The 25,301-nt window shown below is 35.6% G+C and overlaps 1 protein-coding gene across 6 annotated transcripts in view; it reads left to right on the top strand.

The window, feature by feature from the left end:
* ZDHHC21 (zinc finger DHHC-type palmitoyltransferase 21) overlaps positions 1-25,301 on the top strand; it is a 95,594-nt gene that overhangs the window by 9,846 nt on the left and 60,447 nt on the right. For all 6 annotated transcript variants that reach the window (XR_010407898.1, XM_064580062.1, XM_045882424.3 and 3 more), the window contains exons 3-6: positions 3,968-4,166; positions 5,451-5,549; positions 12,905-13,016; positions 16,260-16,398. Coding sequence is in view for 5 of the 6 variants with exons in the window: in XM_064580062.1 (XP_064436132.1) it covers positions 4,013-4,166; positions 5,451-5,549; positions 12,905-13,016; positions 16,260-16,398 (504 nt within the window). In the remaining variant the exon portion in view is untranslated. The remainder of the gene's footprint in view (positions 1-3,967; positions 4,167-5,450; positions 5,550-12,904; positions 13,017-16,259; positions 16,399-25,301) is intronic.

Here is a 25,301-nt window from a genome sequence, read left to right as displayed (position 1 = left end):
TCTGTGTATTTATCTTGTATGCCTCTTACCAGTCATATGTTGTAATGTTTTTTAAAAGGGATACTTTGTCTTTTAACTTTGTTTTTGGTATGTGTTTTAGGCCTCAGAAATTTTAATCTTTATGTGGTCTCGTCTGTGAAGGTCTTGTTTGTGAAGGTCTTCCTCATTTTGAGATTATAAAACCACTTGCTATTTTCTTGTACTAGTTTTGTTTTGTATTTGGAATTTAGAAGAGGAAAATCACTGTGAACTGAGGTGGCAGGAAAAATTTCATCTGGAGAATGAGATTCAAATTGACCTTGAAGTGTGAATTGAATTTAAATAGAGTGAGCAAAATGGTAGGGACATTTCAGATAGGAGGAATGAGAGAGGGAATGTTTTTTTCATATTCATGGAACATTCGTAAGACTACTGGCTGAGGTGGAGAGTCATATAAAACTAAGTTTAGAGAGAACATTTGGCTAGATTTCTTGTATATTATCTTGGCTAATTTCTATCATTTTCTAAAAGCTGCATTTTGATTTTATAGTTTTTGGTCCTATAATAGTTTTCCATCCCTTTCTTTTCGTAGTGGATTCGAGCATTCTTCCTGAGGAAAATACATGGTAAAATCTAGTGGCCTAAAAAGGCAAGAAAAGGTCATTTCCTCCTAGAATAGTTTGGACATTGTAAGTATTTATGTAGTCTAGTTTATTAGAGTTGAATAATATCTTTAAAAAAAAAAGTTGGTGCTGTAGTAATTTACATCATTAATGAAGTTAGTCACAGCACTCAAGTAGAGTTACCAGATAACAATCTTAAGAAATGTTGAAGTACCAGTATGTCCACTAGTTACATCAAAGTTTGAGTTATGAACTCACCTTGTAATATACAAATTAGCGTGTTAGAATCTCTGGCTAATGAAAGTATTTTACAAATGCCACCCTTAAGACCGAGTAGCAGCGCTGTGTTCAGTTTGGTTGTGGCTCAGGATGTGTAATAGTTTCTGTTCAGCCATAAGCCACGCCTGGGAGATATTAACTGAGTGGAGTGATCCTACCACTCAACCAGGTACGTGTTGCTGGTTGTAATCTGATTTGGAGCTCTTCGAAGACTACTGTTTGCTTCTCTACAGCTAGCCATAAAGCTTATGTGGCACTAATTTTCACTCACCAGGTATTTAAAAAACAATTCAACATCTTATTTACTCATTGTTTTATTTTTCTATTCTTTGCTTGCTTTTCCTTGGGGATGCTTTTTCTTTTAGAGCCTGTTGTCTATATATGCTCACGTGCAGGAAAATCAGACACCTTCAAGTATGCTTTTCAGTATCTAGTATTCTTCAGTTGTGAGGAATCTCCTGAGAAGAGCTTGTTATTCTGTGGTAGAGGAGGATACAAATAGAGTTCAGAAACATGAATGAGTGTTTGATACTTCTGCTGGCTTGAATGCTTTTCTGTTTCTAATATTAATAAATTTAGAAATAAGTAATGAAATTACTCTGTTCTCTGTGATGATTGGAATTCAGAGTCTGTTTTTCAGTCCTGTCTGGAACTGAAACATTACAAGAAAGAAGGTACATGAAGTTAATAATATTGAACATGTTGAGAGACAGAGCCTTCTGTCATTTCTTTTGGCACTTGATGGTTGGCAAGACTGTAAAAAAAACATTCTTTTTAATGTTTCTCATTTTAGCTATGTAGACAGCTTATCATTTGTATTTGAGCTCCTTTAGTTTTTAAAAAAATGATACCCAGTAAATTAAATAGCATACTTTATCCTCTGTGACTTTCCTTCCTTTAATGATACTGATAGGTCTTGTAATTTTCTAATTAAAAGGTAATGAAGTTCAACTTTTACTTTTTTAAAGGCCTAGGCACTATTCCTATTTTAAAATTCATACATAAGTACTAATTTAGACCATATCTGATTTAAACAGTTGGGTGGTGTTGCGTTTAAGTTCTTGTCTTTTTTTTTCTGCTGCTCCAGTATTTGCATGTTCTAAGGATAATAGGATCAGGGTATTACTTTAAAATTAGCTAATCCTAAATCTTTTTTTTTTCTTTGTTCTGGTAGCTTTGTAGCTTTAAAGAACATTGGCAGGGCCTCTAAGGGGCGGCACCCTGAAGCTCTCCAACTGGTGATAGTGAGGGATAGAAGATGAAAATCTCCAAGTCCTTCTTGACTCTTTCCTCTGTAACCCCTAATATCCAGTCAGTTAGTAAAACATACTGATTTGATTGTACCTGTTTCCTCAGTTGATCTCTTCTCAAACCTAATTTTGGCTTTTTTTTTGGCTTAACTGATCTTTAATTTTATCCTAGACACCAGAGCTTCAATACTTTATTTAAAATATAAATCTCATTATGTTAACTTCTTGCATCAGTAGCTTTCCAATGCCAAAGAATGAAGTCTTAGCATTCTAACGTGGCATCTTTATGTCTTTCACGAGGTAGCCCCTTATTTCTCACCCCTCACTCTCCACTGCGAACTTTATGACTTATGATGGCAATTTGTAATACCTCCTACAATTTTTACTCTTGTATACCACCTGCTCTTCTTTCTGTTTGCAGTATTGTTGTCACTTTTCTTTGCTTGGATAACTTTTACTCATCTTTTAAAGCTGAACTCTGATTTCACCACCTAGAGGAAGTCTTGCCCTAATTTAACTAGATGCTCCTGCCTCTGGTGACTTCTTGTCCACATCTCTGGTACTTAACAAGTTGTACTAAACGCATTTTTCTGACTCTTTTCCCCAGTAGACTGTTAGTTACTGTAAGCAAAGACCACATCTCATTCATCATTTATCTATAATAACTGGTATGTTATGGCAGCTCTGTGAATAAATTTGTTGAACTGAATTCAACTCATTGCCCTAACATGGAAGTTTTAGGGAAGCTTTTGGATCAGTGGTTTCTAGACACCAGTGTGCACTATCAGAGACACCTGGGGAACATTTTAAAACATTTTATTGGTTTTTGAGCTTTTGTTCCATAAAGAATTATGATTCAGTAGATCTGGAATGGGGCCTGGGAATAAGTATTTTTAAAAAGCTCCTCAGTCGATTCCAGTTTGCTGACAGGTTTGAGAAACACTGTCCTAGTTTGCTATTGTATTATTCCATTTTATTTTATGTAAAAGGTGCCCCCTTGACCTTATAATTTCCTGTTTAAGCCTTATAAATTTCATCTACTAAGGTAGGCATATATTTTAAATTACCTTTTTTGGTACCATCAATATAGAAGTATCAACTTTAAGTGTCTCACTGGAAGGTCGATTAGCATTTTGTTAACGCTCAGTGAAAAAAGCTCCATTTAAACAGGAGTCTTCTTGAATTGATAGTAGTAAGATTAGTTGGGCTTTGTTCTGTGAATTTAAATATTTTTGGCAACTTGTGATTACTTTCCGCTTTTTATTTTTCAAAATGATTAGGCATTGTATTGTGGTTTAAAATTAAAATAAATCACACAAATCTTAAGTGTACACAGTACAGTGAATTTTTACATAGGTATATACCCATGAGACACCACCCAGGTCAAGATAGAGAACAATTCTAGCCCCTCAAAGTTTCCCTTATGTTCCCCTCCCACCACAGGAGGACTGTTTTGACTTGTATGACCATCAGTTAGTCTAATGATTAAAACTACTAAAATATTTTGCACATATCTTTTGACATGTGTCTCATTTCTCTTGGGTTTACACATGGAATTGCTGGGTTAAGGACAGACTTGTGTTTAGCTTCAGAAGGTATTGCTAATTTATCCTCTGTGATAGCAACTCATAGTAAAAATTGGAATTAAATGATTTGAAGCCTCTGATGAAGTTTGAATATCCTGAAACTTCTCTTTGTTTTGTGATGTGTTTCATTTTGTCAAAAATATCCAAAGAAAACTCGGCGTCATCTTATAGTTGCTGGTAATGTAGTTGTGTTTCAGTCAAATAATTTTTTCTACGTAAGTAATTTTTTTTCTTTGTCATCTCTCCTTAGGATCGTCTTTCCTTGTGGGTTGGCACGCAGTTGTAGGACTGCAAAATGGGTCTCCGGATTCACTTTGTTGTTGACCCACATGGTTGGTGCTGCATGGGTTTGATTGTCTTTGTCTGGTTATACAATATTGTTTTAATTCCCAAAATTGTCCTCTTTCCTCACTATGAAGAAGGACATATTCCAGGCATATTAATAATAAGTAAGTTCCTGATCTTTATTTCTTTATATAATTAGTTTTCTCATTGTGAATATTTTTGGAGTATAGTATCACTATGATAACTTTTCTTTTAATGCTATCAGCACTATTAATATTAAGTTACTTACTAAATTAGGGAAGTTTTAAAAAAGACTGGCTTTTATAGATTTTGCAGGGTTGGATAGATGTATCATCTCCATGGCTAACTGCAAAGTATATATAGGTCGTTTTGTTTACATTGAAACTGGCACAGTAGTGCTATTTTGTGTGTGTCTGTGTGTATTTTTAATGTTTCTATTATGTACTTATTTCAAATGTGGAAGGAGTTTTAAGAATGAAGATGATATACATTACTGAGAAATGAGGCTTTCATCATACAAAGATTACTAATTACGTTGATTATGATAACACTTTGAACTTCTGGATAATTATTTTCTGCTGTTGTTCATTTGGTGATGGCTTGCTTATGATTAAAAGAGTAAGACTGAAATGATATGTTTTACATGTACGTGGCATTTGGAGTTTCCTTGTACATTATGTCATTTTGGCCTCACAAGGGCTGTGGGAAATACAATCTCTATTACACAAGTGATAAAACTGACCAGTACCATGCAATCATTCCTGGAGTTAGCACTCAAACTGAGTTTCCTCTTACTGGTGCCGGGCCTCCTCCCTCCCCCGCCAAATGCCTATTTTTTTATTCATTTAAAAGGTAGAATTATAATGAATGAATCTGTTTTTCCTTACTGTTGTTTTTCTAGTTATTCTTTTAAAAACTCAAAATTTTTAGATTCTTTATTTTCACATTACATCAATATCTTAAGCTCAATTAAAAGGAGCAATTGAATATCTCTAACTCAAAGTAAGTTTGAAGATAGCCAGTTAGAGGTAATGAAAAAGTTTAATTGTAGGATGGGTTTTAAAATACTGCTTTGATTCTGTCAAATATAGTAGATGTAGTAATTAAAAGGGAGCCCATTTATGCCATTATTGACAAGGAATCTCTGTTAATAAAAAATCTGATTTATAACAAGTTTATCAGTTATTATGCAAAATAATATTTAAAGTTAATATGTATGAGATAGTCCTCTTGGCAGTAGTATTTGATGAATGAAATGAATATTTAATTATTTTATTTAATCATTTTTCCATTTTAGTTTTGAAAATTATTTATTCTGATGGCATTAATTAAAACATGCATTTAAACTTTGAATATGCTTTTTGATAAAGTGTTTTGAAGAATAAATGACTGATTTTATTTACTTAACTTTCTTATTTATTTCAAAGTATTCTATGGCATTGCCATATTTTGTCTGGTTGCTTTAGTGAGGGCCTCATTTACTGATCCAGGAAGACTCCCCGAGAACCCTAAGATTCCACACGGAGGTATGGCGCTCTTCAGATTGATCACTTTTGCTCTCTCGGCATTATTAACTTTGTGAATGTATTTTATAGCCTTTAGTATGTATTCATTATATATGTTCTCTAACACCACTCTCAAGTCTTTTCTCCGATGTTTCCTTTCTAGACTTCTTTTTTTTTTATTATTATGTTATGTTAATCACCATACAGTACATCATTAGTTTTTGATGTAGTGTTCCATGATTCATGTTTGCGTGTAACACCCAGTGCCCCATGTAGAACGTGTCCTCCTTAATACGCATCACCAGGCTAACCCATCCCCCCACCCCCCTCCCCTCTAGAACCCTCAGTTTGTTTCTCAGAGTCCATCGTCTCTCATGGTTTGTCTCCCCCTCCGATTCTCCCCCCTTCATTCTTCCCCTCCTGCTATCTTCTTCTTTTTTCTTTTTTCATATAATGTATTATTTTATTTAAAATCGCAAATCCCAGCTGACTCCCGGTATCCCCCACTCTCTGCCTCTTTGTACTTTACTTGTTTTTCTTGTCTCCTACTCTATACCTATATAGCCTCTGTGAGGGTGTCGATTTTTTGTTTTGTTTTCTTCGTTTGTTCAGTGCTGTATCCTTAGTGCCCATCTCTGTCACTTAGTAGATGCTGGGTAAATGCTTGTTGAATGATACATAAGTACCTGATATATTTTTATTTAATAAAGGGATCTTTTTGATGGTGCCCCTCTCTTGGTGATATTATAAATAGAATATTGCTTAGAGTAAATATTTGTAGTGTAATGATACTATTGCCTACATTTTTCCAAGTTTAACAATTCAGTGAAAAATTTGAAAGCTTTTTATTTTAGTGTCAATTGAAGGTAGTTTGGGGTCACCTTATTGCACAATAACAATTTGAACCACAAAAATGAATTGAAAATGTATTGCTTGTTTTATTACATGCCAGGTATAGTAAACGTCAGGAACTCTCTTTCCTCAGTTTCACTTTCTGATCATTTGTTCTATAAACTTTGAGAACTCTCTGTACTTTCTTCTAAGGAGACATTCCTATGACTTCGCTGGACATTAGAGAATCAGAACACTTTCTGTAGTACTTCAGTGCTTTCCAACCTTGCTGACATTAGAGTCACCAAGGGAACTTTTAAAAATCTCAGTGTCCTGGGGTGCCTGGGTGGCTCAGTCGTTGAGCGTCTGCCTTCGGCTCAGGTCATGGTCCTAGGGTCCTGGGATTGAGCCCTGCATCGGGCTCCCTGCTCAGCGGGGAGTCTGCTTCTCCCTCTCCCACTCCCCCTGCTTGTGTTCCCTCTCTCGCTGTGTCTCTCTCTCTGTCAAATAAATAAATAATTAAAAAAAAAAAATCTCAGTGTCCTGATCCCAATCCCATATTAATTAAATTATAATGTATGGAGGTAGGAGCCAGGTATCAGCATTTTTCAAAGATTCCAGGTGATTCCAGTGTGTAAAAAATTGGGGAACCTATTAATTCCTTCTGAAATTAGATTAGTGGCAAGTCACTAAGGGAGTGAGTCTCCCTTGAGTTCCTGAATGTTGTTTTTTGAGACCCATCATTTAGGGACATACGTGGCCTTGCAAATTTAATGATTAAATGGGAATGATAAGACACTGATGTTTATGTGACTGTAGAAGTTTCTGAGAACAGTGTCGAGTATTTCGTTTTTATTCACTTAGAGAAGCAGCATCACTCTCAGTTTTTGTGTGTGTTTGGGCGGGGAGGGTGGCAGTCTGCAATTTGTACGGAATCTGTTTTCTCAACTAACCTAACCCAAAGAAAGGCTCTCTAACACATTGATGGATGTATTGCCTCCTTCATTTCTAAAGCCCAGTGTTTCTAGAAAATTAGAGAAGCAACCTTTTCCTAACTCAGGACCGTGATGTGATGAGCACTGGGTGTTACACGCAACTACCGAATCATTGAACACTACGTCAAAAACTAATGATGTACTATATGCTGGCTAATTGAACATAAAAAAAAAAAAAGACCCATTTCTGATAAAATCTTTGGTGTGCAGTGGTCACTCAAATGCCTACATGTATCAGATACTGCAAATCAGTGAAAGGGGCCAAGAAAGAACTATTTCATATTGAAAATCTCATATCCAAAGGCAGTAGCTGCAGTGAAATTGTCACGTAGGCCCGGTATTCATAGATCTTACAATTTTTAAAGAGAAAACAGAGAATTACAGTTTTTGTTTTTTTTTAAGATTTTTTATTTATTTATTTGACAGAGACAGTGAGAGAGGGAACACAAGCAGGGGGAGTGGGAGAGGGAGAAGCAGGCTTCCCGCCGAGCGGGGAGCCCGATGCGGGGCTCGATCCCAGGACCCTGGGACCATGACCTGTGCCGAAGGCAGACGCTCAACGACTGAGCCACCCAGGCGCCCCAGAGAATTACAGTTTTTAAGAGCACGTTTGTGATTTAAAAAAATTAACAAAAAATTAAAAATTTAAAAACATTGGTTTTAAGTGAATACTAAACGAGGTGTGTCTATAGGCCTAACTGAATCTGTGTTCAACCACCGTGTTACCTTTAGCTTATAGACCCTAGTGATGGAAGACTCCATGGTATCTTGTTGCTGTTCGGATGTCTGCATTCTTTCTGATCTCAGTTGACATTTGGCCTAGGTTTCTTCACTGAGTCCCGGAGACTTTACCTTTTGCCCAATTGAAAAAAACAACCACCACCACATTCATTTATTGTATTTTAATATTTCCAAAGTCCTTTACTATCTCCTATCATTTGATCCTCATGGTAATTGCATGAGGTAGGTAGACTGAATAATCAAGTGTAGATTGTCCTCTGTAGGTCACCGAGCAGGTTGTTATAGAGCTGCGGTGACACCCCAATACTTGTCTCCATCATATTTTTTACCACGCCTCTATATAGAGGTTAATAATTTGAGCCCTTTATTCACCTTTGCTTTGATTCTGGGGAATATTGAAGTCATCATGTGCCTCGTGATGCTGATTTCCTGATTATTTTGTAAATATGGTTTTAACTTAGTAAAAAATAACAAAATTTTAACAGTAAAAAAATAACATTAGCATGACTAGAGAGTTGGGGCTATAAGAAGTGACATTTATTCATCACTGTTTTAAGGTTGAGCAGTTTCATATAATTGAATTCTTTAGGAAAGGAAACTTAAGCCCTAATACTTTTGATTTTAACCATGTTTTAATTGAATTACTCTGAAATATTTTACATGACTTTCTGTTTTATAATCGATTTTAAGTAAATTTAGTATCTATGTGACCTGCCAAATATATGAGGCAGTTTGAATATAAGAGGTTCTGCTGTCCCACACAAAGATCCCCAGAATTTGACTTTTATAAACTTCTGAGGATGTAGATGAAATGGTCAAATGAAATCATTAAATGTCTATTTATATTATTCAAATTAATCCCATGCATGCTTTAAATATAGAAATATTACTTTATGTCATTTTCAAGTTTTATGAAATGATTTTATTTAATCTCTTAACTTTAAAAAAAACAGCTTTATTGAGTATAAATCACATGCCATGATTCACCCATTTCAGATGTACAGTTTAGGGCTTTCAGTATGTCCACAGAGTTGTGCACCTGTTACCACAATCAATTTTATGAATGTACGTACGTATGTATGTTGGGGCTTGAACTCCTAATCCAGAGATAAGAGTTGCATGCTCTACTGACTGAGCCAGCCAGGCGTCCCACCCCAATCAATTTTAGAACATTTTCTTTTTTTTTTTTTAAGATTTTGTTTATTTATTTGACAGAGAGAGAGCACAAGTAGGGGGAATGGCAGGCAGAGGGAGAAGCAGGCTCCCCACTGAGCAGGGAGGTAGTTATGAGGCTTGGTCCCAGGACCCTGGGATCATGACCTGAGCCCAAGGCAGACGCTTAACCGACTGAACCACCCAGGCGCCCCTAGAACATTATCATCATCAAGCTCTTAACTTACATGTTTGACTTCAGTGTTTTTTGTCATCATTAGAGCCACTTTGAGTAGAATCACCCTGTTACAGAGCAAAATCTTCCAAGTTTAAAAAAAAAAAAGTAGCATGTTTAAAATTTGTGTCATAATGTCCCTTGAAATTGTACCCTGAGTGGTAGGGACACGTGCTCTTAATGCTCAGGGTCATGTTTTCACTTGTAGTTTTGCTCCCCTCCCCATTTCTTACATTGCTTTTTAAAGGAGATCTGTTAGAGACTTACTACCATTTATTTTCTACATTGGCAAGTGATTCTGTCAGGGAACCTCTGTGAAGAGCCAAACGCTGTATTGATTTTCATAGTTTCAAGTTATATTTTTCTCCCTAAAACATTACTTTGTGGTTTGAAATACAGTAATTGAGAGGACCTAATAAGGTCCTCTTTAAACTTTTAAACTTTAAAAGTCTTACTTAGAAGGTGATTCCTTTCTTTCCGAGGGATAAATAAAACAAAACCAAATCTTGCTTTTTGTTTATTCATGCATTTACAGCATTAAGAGGATCCATGCAACACAGCGGCATACTGTTTACCTAGGTTACTTACTTAGGTGTACCCAGGCATTTATGGGGTCTGTCTTCTTTTCTTTAAAAGAAGTCACTTTTCTATTTTTCTTTCCTTTAAAATTTTTCTTTGCTTTAAAAAAAGTCAGTTGTCAATTTTTCTATAGCTACCATAAATTAGCAATTGAATCCATCCATCCATCTTTACCGTACAGGTCCAGATAGTAAATATTTTCAGCTTTATAGACCGTACAGTCTCTGTCACAGCCCCTCAGCCCTGCCATTGCAACCCAAAAGCAGCCATAGATAAAACGTAAAGGAATGGGTGTTCATTTGAACTGTGTTCAAATAAAACTTTATGTATGGACACTGGAATTTGAATTTCAAGATTTTTACATATCACACATTCTTCTTATTTTCAATTGTTGAAAATTGTAAAAACCATTCCTAGCTCATGAAAACAGGTGGTGGCCTGGATTTGCCTGTGAACTGTAGTTTGCCACCCCGTGGTCTAGACTACACAATTACAGGCTTTCTCTCACTATAACCAAATGCTGTCTTCTTTTCTGAGGATACAACATTTCAAGTGTGAAATAAAGAGTTTTACTCTCTAGAATATCGTATGCTGAAATGACCAGTATAAATATACCATTTTTATATTTTAAGGCACTGGTTTTTAAAAACTAAAGTTTTTCTGTTGTCTTTTAATGAAAATTAGCTCATCAGGGGGAGTCTGCTTCCTGACTCTATTCCTTGCAGTATGTGAATTCAGAATTTTAACACTGGGATGTTTGGGAGCATCTTGCTAAATGGGAAAAGAGTAATCTGCTTGTGACATTGTATTGTGCTACATATGAAATGAGTTTTCATTTCAGTTACAGTTAAATAATACTAATTTAACCATCTAAATTAAACTTTAATGTTGCTTTCTCACATAAGTTTTTATTAAAATAAGAACTGTAAGTAAGAAATGAAAGAGGATCTTAACTCTAGGAAACAAACTGAGGGTTGCTGGAGGGCAGGTGGGTGGGGAGATGGGGTAACTGGCTGATGGGCATTAAGGAAGGCACGTGATGTGATGAGTACTGGATGTGATATGCAACTGATGAATCACTAAATTCTACCCCTGAAACTAATAATATAGTATGTGTTAACTAAATTGAATTTAAATAAAGAATTAAAAAAATGAAATTTTAAATGCAAAAGTTAATTTCTCAACTTTAATATTATTGGAACAATTAATTTGATATTATTATTGATTTCTTCTATAGCAGAATGTTTTCCTAATACTTCACTATAGAAAATTCCAGTATATTGATTTTACTCCTGGTCATTAAACTAAAATAATGGAATTAATATAAGGTATCTTTGAGAAAATTGAATACTACCTACTATTATCTTCTTTTACTTATATTTAGAATTGTTCATTTTTAAAAATTCATACTTTAGCAAGCATTTAGTGACCACCTACTGTGTGCTAGGGTCATACTTTACATATATGAATATTCACTCAGTTTTACTATTACTATGCCCATGCTTTTAACAAGGTCAGAGTGTAGTTTAAATGTAAGTGATGGAAGGTTTAAGAATTTTGTAAAAGTAAAACTCCATTTCAACAAATATTAAATAGATACATTCTGTATAATAGAGCAGTTGTCTTGATAGATGACTTTCATATAGTTCTCATAGATCTGATTAGAAAAATTTATAATGAAAATAAATGACTTTATTTCTGTAAACTTAATGTTTTTAGCACAAAACTTAAATGTGTGCTCTTTAATTACAAGGTAGAGGAAATTGCTACTTGGTTGTAAGAGTTTTGTAAAGAACTACCTTATTTCCATTAAATAATAATTTTCTTGTAATCATCTTTACTTCTGAAATCGTCCTAATACCTCCTAAATCCATCTGAAACACAAAATTTTCCTACCCTCTCCCATAAACACTCCTAAATGAATTCACTGATATTAAAAATATAAAATGGTTAGGGAGTGGGAATGCTATCTCTGTTTTTCTAATGAGTGTATAGGATTGATTTTTTTTTTAAGCTTTTATTCATTTATTTGAGTGAGTGAGAGAGAGAGAGAGTGCATGCATGAGCACAAGCTAGGGGAGGGGCAGAGGGGGAAGGAGAAGCAGACTTCCCGCTGAGCAGGGAGCCAGATGGATGTGGGCTGGATCCCAGGACCCTGAGATCATGACCTGAGCCGAAGGCAGACACTCAACCAACTGAGCCACCCAGTTGCCCTTATAGGATTGATTTTTGACTTCTTAATAAATGAAACTAGGATTCAGAATTATTTCTTCTTTAGAGTCTTTAATAAAATTTCTAGAAATTAATTTGTACATAAAATTCTGTTTTAATATAATTGGTTGTGCTTTCGGGATTTGTCATTAAATTTTTTAAAAATTTTTTTATTGTTATGTTAATCACTATACATTACATCATTAATGCAGTGTTCCATGATTCATTGTTTGTGTATAACACCCAGTGCTCCATGCAGAACGTGCCCTCTTTAATACCCATCACCAGGCTAACCCATCCTCCCACCCCCTCTAGAGCCCCTCTAGAACCCTCAGTTTGTTTTTTACTTATAGCAAATACGTCCATAACCCGAATACATTATTTTCTATCTCTTAGTTTGACTATTAATGGTGTCTTACTATTATAGTGTTTAAAATTAGAAATGTATAGAATAAGACATGCATAGAATAGAGAAGCAATATTTATGGCAAATTCTTTTACAGTGAAGATGTAGAAGAAGAAAAATCTTGGACATACATATTGAAGACTTCCTATAAAATCTAAACTGTTGTTGCTAAATTTCAACATTACTCATTTGCCTTTATTAAGTGGATTTTAATTTCCTTCTCTAGAACGGGAGTTCTGGGAATTATGTAACAAATGTAATTTGATGAGACCAAAGCGTTCCCATCACTGTAGCCGCTGCGGCCACTGTGTTAGGAGAATGGATCATCACTGTCCGTGGTAAGAAATCTATGATTTATTTTTAGAAAAAAAAAAAGTGAAAAATAAATCTTAGTACTTAGCAGATTTAAATAAAAGTTATATTAAAATCATGCAGTTTTAAAAAATCCTTCGGTAAGGATACTGTCAGGTTCTATGAGGTTCTATCAACTGCCAAAGTAATTTTTGCACGGAGATCCTATCTTTTCTAACAAAGAGCTATTTGAGCAGAAGATTGATGTTCAGCGTCAATGCACCCAAGTGTACAAGAGAACTAAGGTGGTTGTATTAAATGAGGCAATGTTTGTAAAACATTGTAGTGTAGCATCTGACACAGAAAAAGCACTTAAATAGTAGCTGTTACTGTCTCTAACTGTAATAAATCGTATACATTGCATTGTTTATATTTCCCTTTCCAGTTGTTTAATTAAAGAATAACACATCTCAGATACTCTGATAGCCTCATTTCTCCCCCTGTAAGCTTTTTTCAATATTATGTATTGCACGCAGGTATTAAGATTCCCTGCAAGCTGGATGTGTGTAAGAGGCAGTTAGCTGATTCTCCTGAACTGGCAACATTTTTGGTCAATAGGGGGCTCTCTTGTAATATTTTTAAAAACAGTTCTGTTGAGAAATAGAATTTTGAAAACAAATGCTGTGAGAATTCTGCATTGTATCTCATTTCAAAGCTGTCACAAAAATCTGTGAACAAGATATTGTATTTAATTCTGTTTTCCTAGCATGGGATCTCTGTATAAATATTTAAACTAGTATAGTGTAGCACTTTGTAAATATATCTAAATACATATATATTTATGTTTGTACACACATGCACGTATATAAAGTTAACTGCATAATGGGCTTCTTAAATTTATAACTGCATTTATCTATAGTTCACTCGGTGGTGGAGTTTAGCTTTGCTGGATGATGCTGACCAATTTAGAGTTCCCCATATTTTCTGATAACTTACTCTGATAGCACAAGTTAATATTTGCAAGCTTTTAGTGAAAATTTGATTTTTACTATAAACTGATTATTTAAACAGAATGTAATTTCCCAAGATTAGGAAAAATAAAAGCATTTTAGATAAAAGCACTTTGTTACTATATAAAAAAAGTTTAAAATCGTCTAAGTCCATCAGTGGGATAATATAGCATATAATATATAGCCGATGTTTAAAAAATGTGCCTTGAATTTAAACAGATTAATTCTCAAGTGATTTTCTAAACCTCAGCGATCTGCTTACAGTTACAATAGTAATACATTAAAAAACAAAAGGCTAGGTAAAACATGTATTATTAGGCAAGTAGTAACCACACTGAAAAACTCAATTGTATAACCTTTTTTAGAGTAATGTTTCTGATTAACTAAGAATATAATAAATGTTCATGTTATGGTTGGATATTGATACTTCCTTTTAAAAGAATGCAAGAGTTTGAGCTTAAAAAATAATCAACCAGGAGATGTTTTGGTACTGTGGAGATTAGCAACATTCTTTCTTTATTTTTTATTTTTATTTTTTTAAGATTTTATTTATTTATTTGACAGAGAGGGAGAAAGCGAGAGAGGGAACACAGGCAGGGGGAGTGGGAAAGGGAGAAGCAGGCTTCCCGCCGAGCAGGGAGCCCGATGCGGGGCTCGATCCCAGGACCCCGAGATCATGACCTGAGCCAAAGGCAGTCGCTTAACTGACTGAGCCACCCAGGCGCCCCCTTTCTTTATTTTTAAGGAATAAAGATTAACTTGGTGACAAAAAATATGCTATTAATCTAAATTCTAAGATTGGGCGGTGAGCTCTCTTGTTTGTTGGCCTCTGCAGTGGTTTTCAGCTTCTCAGAGTACTTGTGGGAAGAAAAGTAGAAGTAGAAGGAGTTGGAGGTAGGGAAGGATGGTAGACCAGAGGCCTTAAACAGATCGAGGGACTTTTGTGATTGAATTCCTTAATAGGGCATTGCCAAGGTATCAGAGGGTGAGGGAAATAGTGTGAATTGGAAGCAAGGAAATTTTTTGATATTTTCAGAAACTGCATTATCTTAACTGCCTAACAGCTTTAGATTTGGAGGTCAGTTCTCAGATCACCTGGAGGTTTTCTCTCTTTCTGGCTTCCTGAGTAGTTTGTTATTGAGAGAACTCTTACATATAAACTGAGTACCTTTGCATTTCTCAAAGCTCTCTGGTTAAGAATGCCATCATTAAAGCGGGGGGGGGGGGGGGCGGAGGTGGTGGTGAAGGAGGATGGGACAAGGATAAGTCACTGAAGCCATAGCTGTTGGAGAGTATGTTTGAGTGCACACGTGAACACACTTCTGTGAAGGCCCTGCTTGCAAGTCGCAAAACACGGGAACTTTCATGTTTACAAAGCATGAGCTCTTAAGCTTAGGGAATGCCTCTTTGTGTTTTGCATTTACTTCTATGATTAAAAAAAAAAAAAAGTTTAATGATACACCTTTGAAACAACAGTTTGTTAGGAATTGCACCAGCTATATCTTTTTTTCCCCAAACAATGGCAGTATAATGCTATAGGGAAATGAAGACATTTGTGCAAGGTAAGTTCTAGTTTTGAACTAGGGTTTTCTGCGGGAATTATAAAATATTCTGAAAATTTGGAACACTAAAATTTTCAGCCTGCATCAGCCTTGAAAATTTCAGGGTTACCACGTTAATTATTTTTCCTAGCTATGATTCATGTTGTCATGGTGGAACTGTAGCTCTAAGAATTTGTAAATACTTGTGGATATATATTTTCAGCGGCCAAGGATAGAATGGAAAAGTAAGACAAATCGGGAGTGCTTAGCAGTAGGTCAGAGTGGCAGGTTTGTCTTCTTACTTCGAATCATTCAAATTGCTCTCCACAGCTGGGATGCTGTAATGGAAGAGCACTATCTAGAAGAAAGTTCTTGTTCTCTTGGCTACTGTCGCTTCCTCTGGCAAGTGTCTTCACTCCTTTGTTCCCGTTTCCATACCAATGAAACGAGGAGACTGCCATCTGCTCTTCCTGCCACACCGGGTGGTTGTGAGTTGAAGACCGATCGCATCCATGGACTTCCTTTGTGAAGTAGAAAGAGCTTTCCAAATGTGAGGTGGCGTATTTAGCGTATAGCTGTTCCTGTGTGCTGTGGGCTTGTAGGCTGAAGTGGCATTAGCATAGCTCCATAAAGTCAAGCATATATGAAGTTGTTTATGTGTATTTTCAGTTTTCCCGGTCCTGACGTGAGCATCTTATTAAAGTTTAAAATACTGTTTCTGTTTTCCTTTTTTCTCCAGGATTAACAATTGTGTGGGTGAAGATAATCATTGGCTTTTTCTGCAGTTGTGTTTCTACACGGAACTTCTTACTTCCTACGCTCTGATGTTTTCTTTCTGCCATTATTATTACTTTCTTCCAGTAAAAAAGCGTAACTTGGTAAGAAATGTTTATAGCCACTAATGTTAGAATGACGGTAGCATACAGTTATTAACATGTGGTTCCTTTACGTGCAGAAGATTGAAAACAAAAAACAACAAAAGTAAACGCTAAACTTGGTTAATTTTAAAATATATTGGGATTGAGAAAGTAGACCTTCATCTGACGTTCCCTTTTAACCAAATCCATTTATGATTATATATTAGGGTTGAGTGACTTTCTTGAAAAAGCAACATATTAGATCTTTCGGTATATATGTTTTGGTTTAAAAATACCTACAACAATGAGGACGCCTGGGTGGCTCAGTTGGTTAAGCGACTGCCTTCGGCTTAGGTCATGATCCTGGAGTCCCGGGATCGAGTCCCGCATCGGGCTCCCTGCTCGGCAGGGAGTCTGCTTCTCCCTCTGACCCTCCCCCCTCTCATGCTCGCTCTCTCTCATTCTCTCTCTCAAATAAATAAATAAAATCTTAAAAAAAAATAAAAATAAAAATAAAAATGCCTACAACAATGAGAGAGTAAGTGAAAAATGCTAACTTCTTGTTTCCTTTCAGGAATAAAAATACTTATTTTTTTAAAGGTTCTCAAAGGAATGTTAAGTTTTTGAGAAAAGGGACTTTTCTCCCCTGACTTTTAACAATAACGAAAAGAAGAATTTGCAGAATCCTTTAAAAAATTGTTGTGTTATATACCATTGGAAACAGTGCTTTTCCCATTTTGTACAGGAATAACAATAGATCTTAGTTAAGACTTGTCCCAGATTGGTGATGTTAGGGGTGGTTGTGGGAGTAAGAGCAGTGGCAAGTTCTAAGTACTTGACTATATACGTATCAACACCATGCTGTTGGGCATGCTGTTGGCATGTTGTTTCCATTCTCACTTTAATGCACACAACAACCACATGAGGTGGGGTACACTTTTCCCCCATTTTTATAGATGAGCAAAGAGACTAATAGAGGTTAAATAGGTAGTTACTGAAGGCACAAAGCTAGTAATTATTCAACTGGTTTTAGTTGTAGAGCTGGGATTTGAATCTGATCATGTGTTTTTGAATCTTATCTTCTGTGTTTTGTGTGTACAGTTGATACTCGGTCTGATCTTGTGCATTATTTGGACTTGGATTGTGTTTTTGAAGTACCGTGTGTGTGTGTGTAAGTCAGAGAAAGAGGCAGACAGGCAGACAGAACGGAAAGAAAGCATGCACAAGAGTGCCCGTGTGTGTGTGAGGAAGGAGGGTAGAGTGGGAGCAAGGGAAGAAAGACCAGAATCCTTGATGGAGAAGGGGAATTTTTCTTTCCTATTTGTATCATTTTATACTGTTTAAATCTTAAAAATAACAATTTCAGTGGTGGCACATATAATTAAATTTTGGAATAAGGGAGTGAAGGGCCTTTCTAAAGAATAAGGTCGTTAAGTTCTGTGTCTTTAGGTCATTTATGTATATATTATCTTTTTTTTTTAAGATTTATTTATTTATTTTAGAGAGGAATGCATGAGGGGGAGGGGCAGAGAGAGAGAGGGAGAGAGTACCAAGCACACTCCTCCCTGAGCGCAGAGCCTGACGCAGGGCTTGATCTCACGACCCTGAGATCATGACCTGAGCTGAAACTAAGAGTTGGATGCTTAACCAACTGCATCACCCAGGTGCCTCTATATATGATCATTTTGTATAAGTAAAAGAGGATATTTGCTATTGTTGCTTGGCTGTGTATATTACTTTGGTCTTGTGATGATTATGCTTATTAAATAAAGATTGAGCAATTAAAATTAGATACTAATAACTGAAAAAAGTTCAAAAGGGAGAACTTTAAATATGGATGTTTGACATTTTCACACTGAGAATTTAGGGCATGCTAGTACTGTAGTTTTAGAAATGTTTTATCTGAGGGCTCCTGGGTGGCTCAGATGGTTAAGCGACTGCCTTCGGCTCAGGTCATGATCCCAGGGTCCTGGAATCGAGTCCCGCATTGGGCTCCCTGCTCCTTGGGAGCCTGCTTCTCCCTCTGCCTCTCTCTCTCTCTGTCTCTCATGAATAAATAAATAAAATCTTAAAAAAAAGTTTTATTTGATTTATAGATTAATTTCTGATATAATTAGCATTATAGTTAGAAGATGTAAAAGGTTGAACGTATTCCCCCAAGAGTAACCTGTTTCAAATAATGGAGCCTAATAAGAAAAGCATTAAAATAAAATTGCCCAGTAAGATTAAGGTCATACTTTTTTAAGGAGAGAGAGAAATACAATTTGGTGATGTTAATGAAAACTTAATGGAGGTTCTCTAGGAGGAAGTGCATTGTAGTATAGTGAAGGGATTGGCAATTTGACCCTGCATCTGTTTTTATTAATAAAGTTATATTGAAACAGAGCTACTCTCATTTGTTTCCATGTAGTCTACAGTTGCTTTTGGGCTAAATAGTACAGTTAAGTAGTTGTGACAGGGTCATGTGGCCCAAAAAACCTAAAATATTAACTCTCTGACTCTTTATATTGAGTTTGCCAACCCTGGTAATAGAATGATCTTGGCTTTATAAACAGACACCCCTAGGATCAAAGCCTGGCTTTTGTTATTATATGTATAACCTTTGACACCATGTTTAACCATTCTGAATTACAATGTTCTCTTCTGGAAAATGTGAATAATAAGAGATTAAATGAGATAACACATGTGAAAGTATCTGATACATAATAGATGTTCAGTTTATGTTATGTTTGACTTTATAAAAGCTCTCAGAAGGAGGAAACAGTTTTTCTTTGGCCTATTAATTTTTTTTAAAGGTGATAATATTTGAATCCCTAGAAATATATATATATAAATATTATATGTTATATGATTTTATTAAATATATATTTACGTGCATACTGAATGTTGACAAAACATCAGCAGAATAGTAAACGTTTAAGAGATTGGGGCGCCTGGGTGGCTCAGTGGGTTAAGGGTCTGCCTTTGGCTCAAGTCATGATCCCAAGGTCCTGGGATCGAGCCCCACATTGGGCTTCCTGCTCAGTGGGGAGTCTGCTTCTCCCTCTCCCTGTCTCCTCCCCCTCCCTGTCTCCTCCCCCTGCTCATGCTGTCTCTGTCTCTCTCTCTTTCTCAAACAAATAAATAAACTCTTTAAAAAAAAAATGGGATTGTTTTCTTAAATCTCTTTCTGATAGTTTGTTATTAATGTATAGATACACAACTGATATTTGTATATTGATTTTGTATCCTGCAACTTTACTGAATTAATTCACTAGTTCTAACAGTTTTTGGTGGTGTTTAGGTTTTCTATATATATCATGTCATCTGCAAAGAACAGTTTTACTTCTTTTCTAATTTGGATGCCTTTTATTTTTTTTCTTGCCTTATTGCTCTGACTTGCAGTACTAAGTTGAATAAAAGTGGTGAAAATGGGCATTCTTGTCTTGTTCCTGATCCTACAGGAAAAGCTTTCAGCTTTTTATTATTGAGTATGATGTTCCTCTGGGCTTGTCATATATGGCCTTTATTATGTTGAGATATGTTCCTTCTACGCCTAATTTAAGATTTTTTATCATGAATGGATGTTGAATTTTGTAGAATGCTTTTTCTCCATCTGTTGAGATGATCATGATTCTTTTTTACCATTCTACTAATGTGGTGTATCACGTTGATTGTTTTGCAGATATTGAACCATTTTTGTATCCTTGGAATAAATCCTACTTGATCATGGTGTATGATTTTTTTAATGTATTGTTGAATTCAGTTTACGGATATTTTGTAGAGGATTTTTACATCTATGTTCATCAGGGATTTTGTCCTGTGATTTTCTTTTCTTCTAATGTTGTTGTCTGATTTTGGTTATTAGGTTAATGCAGGTCTTGTAAAATGATTTTGAATGTGTTCCCTCTTCAGTTTTTGTAATAGTTTGAGAAGGATTTGTATTAATTCTTCTTTGAGTGTTTGAAGCTATCTGGTCCTGGGCTTTTCTTTGTTGGGTGGTTTTTTATTACTGGTTCAATTTCCTTACTAGTAATTGGTCTGTTCAGATTTTCTGTTTCTTCATGAGTCAGTTCTGGTACGTTGTATGTATGTTTCTAGGAATTTATCCATTTTCTTCTAGATTGTTCCATTCATTGTTATATAATTTTTTATAGTAGTCTTATATGATCCTTTGTGTTTGTGGGGTGTCAGCTATAGGGTCTCCTCTTTCATTTCTAATTTTATTTGAGTCCTCTTTTTTTTTTTAAGTGAATCTAGCTAAATTTTTGTCTGTTTTATCTTTTCAAAGAATCTGCTTTTAGTTTCCTTAATCTTTTCTGTTGTCTTTTTAGTCCCTATTTCGTTTATTTTTGTTCTTCTCTTTGTTATTTCTTTCCTTCTACTAACTTCTGGCTTGGTTCATCCTTTTTTTTTTTTTTCCCCTAGTTCCTTGAGGTATAAAGTTGGGTAGTTTGAGACCTTTCTTTTTTCCTAAGGTAGGCATTTGTTGCTGTGAACCTCCCTTAGAACTGCTTTTGCTACATCTCCTAAGTTGTAGTGTGTTTAGTTTCTACTTCCATTTGCCTCAAGATATTTTTTGATTTCTGTTTTGATTAGTTCTCTGACCCATTGGTTGTTCAGTAATGTGTTGTTTAATCTACACATATTTGTGACATTTGAATTTTCTGTTTTTTTCTTGTAATTGATTTCTAGTTTCCTACCATTGTTGTTGGGAAAGATGCATGATAAGATTTCAGTCATCTTAAATTTATTAAGATTTGTTTTGTGGCCTTAACATATGATCTTGTCCTGCAGAGTGTTCTGTGTATGCTTGAGAAGAGTCTGTATTCTGCTGCTGTTGGATGGGAGGATCTATAAATGTCTGTCTGATCTAATGTGTAGTTTAAGTCCAATGTTTTCTTGTTAATTTTCTGTCTGATCTATCCATTGTTGAAACTCAAGTATTGAAGCCCCTGCCATTATTATTATTATTTTTAAAGATTTTATTTATTTATTTGAGAGCGAGAGAATGAGAGAGCATGAGAGGGAGGAGGGTCAGAGGGAGAAGCAGACTCCCCGCTGAGCGCTCGATCCTGGGACTCCACGATCCTGACCCGAGCCAAAGGCAGTAGCTTAACCAACTGAGCCACCCAGGCGCCCTGCCCCTGCCATTATTGTATTGCTCCCTGTTTCTCCCTTCAGGTCTGTTAATATTTGCTTTATGTATTTAGGTGGCCCTCTCTTGTTTGCATAAATATTTACGAATATTATATCCTCTTGTTGGACTAATCCCTTTATCATTATATTGACCTTCCTTGTCTCTTATTACAGTCTTTGACTTAAAGTCTATTTTGTCTGATATGAAAATATAGCTGCTTCTGCTTGCTTTTGGTTTCCACTTACATGGAATATCTTTTTCCATCTTTTCACTTGCAGTCTGTTTGTCCTTAAAACCGAAGTGAATCACTCATAGGCACCATATTGTTGAGGGTTTTTTCTTTAATCCATTCAGCCATTCTTTGTTTTTGATTGGAGAGTTTAGACCATTTACATTTAAAATAATTGTTGATAGGCATGCACTTAATATTGCCATTTCGTTAATTGTCTTCTGGCAATTTTATAATTCTTTGTTCCTTTCTTTTTCTCTTGCTCTCTTCCTTTGTGATTTGATGATTTTCTATAGTTGTGTTGTTGTGTAGGAATTGCTCAGCTAGTTTCTGGATTTCTTTCAAAGAGAATTGTTCCATATGTAGCAGTAGATTCAGCATGTCCGTAAAAAGAGTTAAGTTCAGGAGCCTTGTATGTCACCACCTTGGACTGGAATTCCTTTTCTTTTTCTTTCTTTCTTTTTTTTTTTTTGGTCTCTGTTCTGTGATGTGCTTCATTGCTTTCTTTGCATTTTTCCTCTTTGAGAGAGTTTATATAATTTCTTGAATCTCTGGCTTGATGACATTCTTAAGTTACAAACATTTCTTGGCCAATGTTACTTCAAATATTTCTTCTGCCAAACTTTTCTTTTGCATTTCTGATATTCTGATTTTATGTACATGAGAGCACAGTCTTTTCTGTATTTTCTTTTTTTTTTTCTCGATGCTTCAGAGTGGATATTTTCTACTGACCTTTATTCTGGTTTACTGATCAGCTCTTCTGTCTAATCTGTCAAACCCTTCTACTGAGTTACTCAGTTCTATTTTTCACTTTCAAAATTTTCATTGATAACTTTTTCATAGATCACTTCTTTAGTGAAATTCTCCCATTTGTCATCTATACTTTTGAACATTTTAATTAAAGTTATTTTAATGTCTATGTCAATTTCAGTATTGAGATCTACTTATGGGTCTGTTTCTGTTGACTTTTTTTTCCGTCTCTCTTAGTTTCCAGATATTCAGTCCTTTCTTCTGACACATCTGATAGGTTTTGTTGGATACCAGGCATTTTCTGTGACTAACTGTAGATAAGCTGGTTGATTTTTTTTTTTTTTTCAAGATACGATTTACTCCTTTTTTTGGATAGGCAATAAAGAGAAGGCTCATCTTGATCCAACCAAGGGTTTGTATGACAAATACTTCTAAGGTTAAATAACAGAACATTGGTCTTAATACAGCAGTTCCTTTGAACATGACATTTATTAACATTTATTGAAATTTTGTAAGGATTTATGATTACTGGGCTTTTTCTTTGTGAAGGACTCCTTTCAGTTTTCCTTCTCTCCTATGATGTAACCCTTCATGAGTCTCAGCTGAAAAATTAAGGTATTTCCTGTGGATCATGCCTTTTCCTTGTTCTTTCCCCAACTCTCTGAGATTACACACAGTTCCGAGCCTCTGCTTTTGCTTGATCTTTCATACCGGGTATGAATTGACAAGTACCTTATGGTAAAAAGCAGTGCAGAATGTAGGACTCACCTTAGTGCATTTCTGTACTCTTGGATCTTGGCCCTCTAAGCCTTGGCTAGTTTGGCTACTTCCCAGTGTCTTCAGTCAGTTGTTTATTTATTAATTGGATTTTATGTGGCTTTTAGTAGTGTTCTTATTGAGGTGAGTCTCATAAAACTTTCCCTCAACAGATGACATTGGCTGTAGCATTTTGCTTAAAAATGTCTTTCCAAGTGATTTTTCTTTTTTTTTCAAAGATTTACTTATTTTAGAGAAGGAGAGTGAGCAGGGGAAGGGGCAGAGGAAGAGAACATCCAAGCAGATTCCCGCTAAGCTCAGGCTCCATTCCGGGCTTGATCTCAGGAGCCATGAGATCAGGACCTGCGCTGAAACCAGGAGTCGGATGCTTAACCGACTGAGCCACCCAGATGCCCCACTTCCCAAGTGATTCTAATCCGTGTTGCCTAAATTTGCAACTCCAGGAGGCAACACTCATGTCATAGTCTATAGAAAAGGTATCCTTTGGAGTTGTGCAGAAAGTGCAGCTCTAGCCGTAGGGTTTGAGAACTGTTGTGCTGTAGGAAATGAGGCTTGGGATGGACTTTAGAGATTAACCAGATGAGATGGAGGAAGTCATTGTTGGACAAGAGAACAACTAAAGGTTAGAGGCAGTCATTGAAATAATTGGTTTTAAGGTCAAATCTGTTCTAAAATACTAATATACTGTCTAGCAAATATTTCTAAGGTGAAATAGAACCTTGCTCTTACTGTAGCAGTTCTTTTAATGGTGACATTTATTGTATTTTTTATAAGGTAGAAAATAACTACAAGTAATTTCAGTACAAAAGTCACCGTTATTACCATTGACACTTAAAAAAAAATAACATTTTGTCGTGGAATATTCTTCAAACAGCCCTGCCTCATCAATTTTTTTCTAAGTTTTTGCCTGTGTCTTTTTTATTTTTCTCTAAAACAAATAATACTATAGCCAGCTCTTCCCTTTGTGTGGAAAGCTGGCCAGATAGTGTCAGAAACATGTTAAGTCACATTGTTACCCTTTCAGTTATTTGAGATATGAAATAAAGATCCCCAGATGTCCCTGATTATCTTTGGAGATTGTATTAATGATTACTGTGCATCTTTCTTGTAGAGATATTAGCACAATTAAGGGATGCCATGGACTTTGACCCTGTGTTCCTCTGTCAGTCCAAGTGAAAAAGCTTTAGTCTGTGTTCTTTATACCCTCTCAGGTTGGTAGATGGCAGCATAGTATCTTTACTAGCCAAATTCTAAGGCCAAGTGCTTGTTCTCTGGGTGGGAAAAGAAAGTGTTAACAACTCTTCCTTCAGTTTTTGTTTCTTTTGTTTGTTTGTTTTTAAAGTAAGAGCGTTTATTCACTAAACAAAAGAAGAAATGGATTGCCATTTAACCTTTGTTGTAATGGCACTCAGCCTGTATTCAGTAGAAAACTGGTATATTTTGGTTAAGCTCAAGGAAAAGAGAGTTGAGAGAGAAAGCAAGCTGTTCACAAACTGGGAAGTAAAGGGCTTGGGACCCTGATTTTCTTCCATTTCTCTTCTCTTAGCTTCCTCTTGTCGGGTCTTTCTGGGCTGGATTGTTTTAACCGCTTTGCACTTGCCCCATTTTTTTTTTTTTTTTTAGAGTAACTTAATACTTTTTAAATTTCTTCCTATTCTTTACTTTTAAAATATCCACCCCTCATGAACTTTCAAGGATTTATATGTTTTTACTATGTGAGATTTTGAGGAAATATTTCAAATATCCTTTAATGAGGGAAGGAGGGGTATAAGACGTATAGGAGATAGGGAATTTATTCATCACGATTCAATGCCCAAAATAAGGATGTATTTTTAAGCTGTAGATATTGATATATATTCTAAGTTTTATACTAAAGAAGGCCTACAGACCTAAAATGAATAAGTATTACTATCTTCTTTGTAAACAGTCACTAAAATAATCTCAAGATTCTAAGTATTAAAACAAAAATACATAAATGGAAAAACTGTAGAAAATAGGTATCTTTCTAAGTAAACATGGATACCTTAAGCATTTTAGTCAGAATCACAG

Source organism: Mirounga angustirostris, unplaced genomic scaffold, assembly GCF_029215605.1.
Source record: "Mirounga angustirostris isolate CCGP_5_RB_7025 unplaced genomic scaffold, mMirAng1.0.hap1 SCAF_15, whole genome shotgun sequence".
Classification (NCBI taxonomy): Eukaryota; Metazoa; Chordata; class Mammalia; order Carnivora; family Phocidae; genus Mirounga; species Mirounga angustirostris.
The sequence above is the reverse complement of the archived record's forward strand: the minus strand, read 5'-3'. Positions and strand labels throughout refer to the sequence as shown.